At 51.2% G+C, this 7,051-nt stretch overlaps 1 protein-coding gene across 1 annotated transcript; it reads right to left on the bottom strand.

Moving 5' to 3' along the window:
- Positions 1–229: 229 nt before the first annotated feature.
- LOC109752035 (probable serine/threonine-protein kinase WNK1) lies at positions 230–3,724 on the bottom strand. Its single transcript, XM_020310903.4, has 7 exons — positions 3,196–3,724; positions 3,042–3,079; positions 2,701–2,928; positions 2,326–2,546; positions 2,059–2,216; positions 1,527–1,950; positions 230–1,427 (listed from the first exon to the last, which is right to left on the bottom strand). Exons 1-7 carry the CDS (start codon positions 3,280–3,282, stop codon positions 472–474), a joined length of 2,112 nt encoding a protein of 703 aa, XP_020166492.1. The 5' UTR covers positions 3,283–3,724; the 3' UTR covers positions 230–471.
- Between the last annotated feature and the right edge of the window lie 3,327 nt (positions 3,725–7,051).

The raw sequence follows: 7,051 nt of genomic DNA on the forward strand, positions 1-7,051 counted from the left end.
ATTAACTAACAGCAAGGACACCGGCATCTATTATCAAGATATGGGGGCAAAAAATCCGTCGTACAGCGACAGATCATGGCTCTTTCAAAGGCAATATCAATGAGATCAAGCATCAAAGCGACCCTGCTACCAAACTCAGACTTTATCAGGGAAGCAGCATTTTTTTGGAGGGGATAACCCCAACCTCTGCAACATCATACGACGCACACAGCCAATCAGGGAAGCAGCATACACTCAACAGCATAGACTGGTATCCTCTAGATTCACAAGGCAGAAGAGAGTTTACAGCTCAGGCATAATCCGCAGCCACATTTCAGTCTCAAGCCTACCACAAGGCAGAAGAGAGTTTACAGCTCAGGCATAATCCACAGCCACATTACAGCCTCATGCCTACCGACTATCTTTCATATCGCATACATAAAGAACGAAAGGAATGTACAGTTCCCTGCAGAATTTACATGGCGAAACATCTCAGGCATCGATGGCGCTTAGGGGTACAGATTTTGTTCTTGGGAGGTTTGGTGGCAACTGAGCTCCAGTATAATAGTTTCTGGCTGTGAACATACAATCCGGGCTGCTCTCGGTGCGCAGGGCCCTTTGGGCTCCTGGGCTCGGACACACTTGGTTACTCATGCCTGGATGCTGATCGGTGCTTGCTGTGCCAGGGCTACTTGCTGTGCCGGGGCTTCGCTGGCAGGTCGGTACACGGAAATTGTGGTGCTTACCGACATGGAAAGACTCCAGCTTGCTCAGTGTAGGCTTCGTCCTGCTTGCTCCATTCGTGGTGTTGTCGAAGTCCAGAGATGGATGAATAGCTCTCTTCAGGTGTGCCATTTTCCGTGCTTTGTACTTGGCCATCTTCACTTCATGCTTTATGTCGAACCCCTTAGGCTGATGATCGGCATCGCTCTCATAACTCTCGGTTGGGCACGACCGCTCCTGGAAAGAACTGAAGCAAAGCCGATCAGAAAGACCTCTTCTACCCATCTTTGGAAACCCATTCAGGCGTATGGGTTCCTTGTCTTTGACATGTTGCTCCTTTTGCGCGCCTCCATCATCAGAGCTGCCCCCTGAGTCATGCAAACCAGATTGCTCTTCATCGGCAGCTTGGAACGTGATCTCCTCAAACCTCCCATGCAGTTCTGCGCATCGGCAACCACGAGAAGTCGACGACATGTAGTCAAAAAGCGAACCACATGATGACACATTGGATCCACAGTTATGGCAGTATGCAGCGTCTGGAGCTTCCTCTATGCCTGGACCGGCCATCCAATCTGGCACCAGCGCACTAAGCTCACCATCGATCATGTCAGCGATACGAGTAACCTCATGGTCAGTTATGTCCAGCTCGCCTATCATCTCAGTTGCCACACTTAATGCAGTATCAGCCTCAACATCGAAAGGAAAATAGATGTTGCGTACCCGGCCTGCAAACATCAGAAATTAGTTTTCACAAAATATCTGAATTAACATTTTCACACACTGAATTCAACCAAAGAGTTTAGGCATCATAAATTGCGTGTTACCATCATCATCAGTAATTCGTAGTCTGAGGAAGATTCCTCCATCCTCACTTTTTCTCCCTTTGATTGCGATGTCCACAGTGCCAAGAGGCTCATCTTCGTGGCCGTTGAACAGATCAATGCCATCGGCTTTAGTGTCGTCATCTTCAAACTCCGTTGGTGCACCTTCGTCAATGCTTTCTGAGAACCCATTGCTCATCACAGACCCATTACTATAAGCATGCCTTAGGTAGGGCTGCCGAAGGTAATTGTTCAACAGGGTGTAATCCCCATCCCCAGAACATAGAGCCATGCCATCAATGCGCAGGAAAGGGTCATTGAGCAGCTCTCTTGCCGTGAGCCTCTCGGAAGCAGTGGTCAGGCATTTCTCGACAAATTGCCTCACCATTGGATCTTTCACCTTGTACAAAGCTTCAGGCTTAGTACCCTACCAACCAAACCACTAGATGACATCAGTAAAACAATTTCCAACTAGCCACACACCAGAATCACAAGAGCTGCAAATGGTTAAAGAGATCCAAGAGGCACTTCTTACAGAGATCACTCTCTTGTAGATCTGCACCGGGTGCGAGCATTCGCTATACGGGTACTCGAAGGTGACCATCTCAAGCACGCACATCCCGAAGGAGTATATGTCCACCAGCTCGTTGTACTCCTCGGCGTACACCTCCGGCGCCATGAACTCAGGCGTACCTACCCAAACAATCCGACATGTCCACCTCATCAAATTTCCACAGAACCATCACCATTTGGGATCGTAGAACATTTTTCCATGCTAGGTAGCTAATCGGAAGAAGCTTACCTACGCAGTGAACAGCGTGGGACTTGCGGAGGATGGCGGCGAGGCCGAGGTCGCCGATCTTGACCTCACCCTGGTTACCATTGACGAAGATGTTGTCGCACTTGAGGTCCCGGTGGATGATGGGTGGATTGTGGCTGTGTAGGTACAGCAGGCCGCTGAGGATCTGCCGGCACCAGTCCTTGACCGCCCATATGTTCACCTTCCTGTGCTTCTGCCTGTACCTAATCACCAGCGAATCAGAAGCAATCAATTAAGGCATACAGAAGAGAAGATACTTCTTTTCTAGAATTGGGCAGAAAGAAAGGAGATTTTCTTTAGATTGAGCGTACAAGGATACAACTTTATTGAGCATTAAAGAGGGCTAGATGAGATTACTGGCGGAGCGTGCCGGAGGTGAACATCTCGGTGATGAAGTTGATGTGGCGGGCAGAGACGTCGACCCAGGAGGTGTAGAACTTCATGATGTTCTTGTGCTTGAGCGTCTTGAGGAGGTGGATCTCGCAGTAGAGGCGCTCCAGGTCGTCGGGGCACTGCAGGAAGTCGTACAGCTTCACCTGGTTCCACGCCACCTCCATCCCCTGGTACTCGTCGAACGCCCGGTACCTGAAACCAAACCAGCCGCCCGACGTCAGCAGTCAGCTCGGCCGGCGCGACGGCGGGCAAGAAAGAACCGACAGCAAGCAGCGAGCGAGCGAGCAGAGGACGGCGGATCTTACACGGTCTTGGACGCGCCCTTGCCGAGGACGTCGTTGTACTGCAAGAAGCATGGAGCAAAGGGATCAGCGATCTGGCATGGCAGGGAAACGAATTGAGAAACGGCCGCAGGAGGAGGGGAGGTGGTTGTTGGTGGTGGGGGTGGTGGCGCCGTACCCTTCCGTACCGGCCGGTGGGGTCGAGCTCCGCGTACTCCCCGCAGTCGGCCGCGTTGGCGCTGGCGTTGGCCCTGGCGCCCATCATCCTAGCTCCGGCTCGCTCCGGCTCCGTAACCAGCGCGGAAAGCTCCCGCTCCGCGCCGCCCGGGAGGCAGCTGCTGGCTCGCCGGCGCGCTGGCGCTCGCGCTGCTAGGAGGAGTGGATAGGGAGTGAGGAGGGGGAGGGGGCGGGGGAGGAGGAGAGGATCGGCGCGGGAGCGAGCGGCCTATTTAGGGAAATGCGGGCACACATGGTGTGTGTGGGCAGAGAGAGAGAGAGAGAGAGATGGGAAGGAGCCAAGGAAGAGGGAGGAGGGGGGTGAGGATGATGAGGCTACCCCAAGGCTAAGCTTGGGTTTAGTTTAGATCGGAGTAGATTAGATCAATGGAAAGCCAGAGATAAACTCGCTGTTTTTAACCCCACACGAGATGAGATTTACTAAGCGGCTACGTACGCACTAGGGGTGACAGGATCCTAGATACTGTCGTTGGTTAGTCGGGCGAGGCTACAATTCCATCATGACACGGTCAAATTAACCTCACTCCATGCCAATATACTAATCCACAATTATTCGGTGTAGATAAATCAGACCGGGATCATGGCGTGGCTCCTCTTCTCCTCTAAAAGGGACTGGAATTGCATTAGAAAATGCAGGCCCGTCCCTGCTTTTTTATTCCTTTCGGAAAAGGCAGCCCGATTTTCCAAGAAAGCATGTTTGGTTTGGACCCAAATGTTGTTCAATCCCATGGCCGAAAACGACGGCTCGCGGAAAAGTATAGATGTAGAGGCTCAGGGGGGAGAAACTATGTCGAGAACGGGGTGTTTTTCAGAATTTTTTATCTTGTCTTCAACCGGAAAGGGGACGGCTGATTAAAAAGGACGAATGGACGATCTTGGCGCAAACCGAACAAGAAAATGGCAGTGGTAAATTTACTGAGGTTTTGTTTTCTTGTCCTTGACATGGCAAATCTGACTCTTGACTTCCGAGAAGAAAAGGAAATGGTTGGAGAGCTGCCCCTTTGTGTTGCCTGCCCGTTGATGATGAAGCCCTACTAAATGCTATGCTCCCCCGGCAAACACACTTGGGGCATGACGGTGCGTGGTGGTCCGTTCGTGTCCATGCAAAATTACTCCAAGCTATAGACGATGGGAGCGCCGGGTTCATCTCCATTTTCCAACACGGTGGAGATTTGTAAGCGATTTAAAAGAAACCAGATTAAAAAATCAGATAATTTGGACGAAATTACTCGTACATGAGGTTCGCCCTCATTCACCGCTAACCGTATAGGTAGGGCATTTTGGAGACACAGCTCCATGGACGCCTTATTTTGAAAATATCAAAATTTTCTTTTTTAAAAAATATGAAAAAAATACACATGTCCAAGGACATCATGTGTATGTTCATAAAATTTTAGGATGAAATACCTTGAATTGTGAGCTGCACAGAAAAAGAACAAAATTATGAACTTTGAGGGTGAACAATACATATGCTAAAACTATCCGCAAAAAAAACATATGCTAAAAAGCCCCAGATTCGTTTTTCTTGTGTAGCTCTCACTTTAATGTAGTTCGACCTGAAAATATACACATATGTACATTATGTATCTAAGTATATGTGTATTTTTTCAGAATTTTTTAAGACCAAAAGGTTAGAATTTTGAGGTTTTCAAATTGTGGCTTTCATGGAGCTCGCTCTCCATTTGGCACTTTCGAGTGATGCCGAGTTATATAATTTGCCATATTTATCTTATAATTAATGGTTGTGGTTTCGTTGAGAAATACTAGTTTTTTTTAAAAACATATTACAGATGCAGACGCTCACAAACACGTATATACTAATCCCGAGGGTCCGTGGATAAATAGTACATCCGTTTTAGGGACGGACGTTAGAGCATCTCGAACGCTAGCCCTCAAACCGGCAGCATTTGTCTGGACCTGGCTGTCTGGAAGTGTTTTGTCATCCAACGCGGTACCACACACGTTCGCAGACCAGTCCGAGCGTCCTTTTCCCGCAAACAATAAGCAAACCGGGGGCTATATAGGCGTCCAGACCACTACCACGCACGCATCCGACGATCCAGTTCCACCCATACAAACCTCCTGGGTAAATCAATTGTCACACATGCCAGTCACCGCCAGACTTGACAGGCCGGCATTGATGCCAGTCAGAGTGACGCGATCGGGTGAGCAAGTGGCGTTGCTTCAATGCAGGCTCAGCAACCGAGAAACCTACTCCGGCATGTGCGCCGCATTGAAGTCGGCTTCCAGTCCCTTCGCCTGGCCGCCACGCCTATTTAAGCAGGCCTCCCACGCTGTCCACACCGCACCACACTCTGACCCTCTCCGCTCCCACCCTCTCCGCTCCAGCGTCGGCGACAACATCGCCTCCACACCATGCCGAAGTCATGGTTCTCAACGCAGGCAGGTGGCGATGGCTCCGGATCTCCCATCGGATCGTGGTGCCGCCACTCTTGCTCTCCGGGGCCTCGGGCTCCACGGCCCTCGTTAGAGAGGAGATCGTCATCTAATTGGCGATGTGGAGGACCAGGCAAGGTCATAGGAGCCACGCCTTCTCTCAGAGGCCGCAGCCACGGACGAGGTGTTCCTCCCACAAATGGAGCTACTGACGGAGTGGTTGCTCCGAGAACGTGGTCCGACGCCGCCCTCGCCATCGCGGGCCATTAGTACGGAGGATCCGAACTCCCCGCCTCGCTATCGCGTCAAGCAGAAGGCGACGTCGCATCTCCACTGCGTTAAGGTGGAGTCGTCATCCCCCCAACGCAACTGTGTCATCCAAATCAAGCGTCATGTGAAGGACGAGCCGACTTCGCCGCAGCACAGTTGCTACACCCAGATCGACGGGTCTGGGTCGCCGTCACGCCGCAACTGGCGCGACCAGGTCCTCCAGTACCTTGGTGGCCATGGCGGCGTGTCGCCCGAGGACAGGGCGTCACAGGCAGGAGCAGCACAACGCGTCGTGTCGTTTGCCAAGTCGAACGAGGCGCCTGCCTGGTTCCACAATTGTGACGCCCGGATAATTAAGCTACAGTAAACCTCTATTAATGGTGCCACGTCATCACATTACCGTTGCCAATCCTCACTTGAACCAAATCACTGTTCGTATTCAAATTCAACTTTAAAGTCAAAAATTCAAATTTGTCAAACATGCATAGGTAATTATGGCAGAGAAACCACACTTTTATAAAATGTTTCAATACTCTAAAATGAGTAAAACAGTAGCAAAAACAACTATTTAAATGCTTTTAAAATAATAAACAATTACAAACTATTATATTTAGGTGCCAAGTTAATTGTGGCAGTGGTATAATTACTATTTCTAATTTAGGAGCTGACTATAGGTTTTACAAAACTAAAGAAACTAAAAGTAAAAAAAAGAAAGAAAAAAAAAAGGCTAACACCCCTCCCACTGGGCTCAGGCCCAGCAGGCGACCGGCCCACGTGGCCCAACAAACCGGCCGGCCCACTCCCTCTCCATATCCCTCCGAAACCCTAGCCGTAACCCCCTGTCACCACACTCGCTCCCCTCCGCTCCCCCACGATCCCCACCCCACGTCTCCCTCCTTCCCCCTCCCGCTTCTGGATCGGGGCACTCGACCCCGACGCCGGCATCTCCCCCGAGCGGCGCCGTCTTCCGTCGCCCCCATCTCCGGCGACACTGCCGCCACCTCCCCGAGCCCGCTGCCTTCCCCTTGCAGCTCCCCTGTGAGGAACCCCCCTCGTTTCCTCCCTTTCCTCCCGTCGCCGCGCCGTGTACCACGCCCCGTCCGGCATGCCCCTGCTCGCGCGCCTCGCCC

Source organism: Aegilops tauschii, chromosome 2 (assembly GCF_002575655.3).
Source record: "Aegilops tauschii subsp. strangulata cultivar AL8/78 chromosome 2, Aet v6.0, whole genome shotgun sequence".
In the NCBI taxonomy this organism is placed as follows: domain Eukaryota; kingdom Viridiplantae; phylum Streptophyta; class Magnoliopsida; order Poales; family Poaceae; genus Aegilops; species Aegilops tauschii.

What these genes read in the sequence shown, in the direction of transcription:
- LOC109752035 (XM_020310903.4), bottom strand. Translation starts at nt 3,282, where the DNA reads ATGATGGGCGCCAGGGCCAACGCCAGCGCCAACGCGGCCGACTGCGGG. An exon ending in TCTACAAGAGAGTGATCTCT is followed by an intron (nt 1,951 to 2,058) that starts GTAAGAAGTGCC and finishes TTTGGTTGGTAG; the next exon opens with GGTACTAAGCCTGAAGCTTT. An exon ending in ACGAATTACTGATGATGATG is followed by an intron (nt 1,428 to 1,526) that starts GTAACACGCAAT and finishes TGATGTTTGCAG; the next exon opens with GCCGGGTACGCAACATCTAT.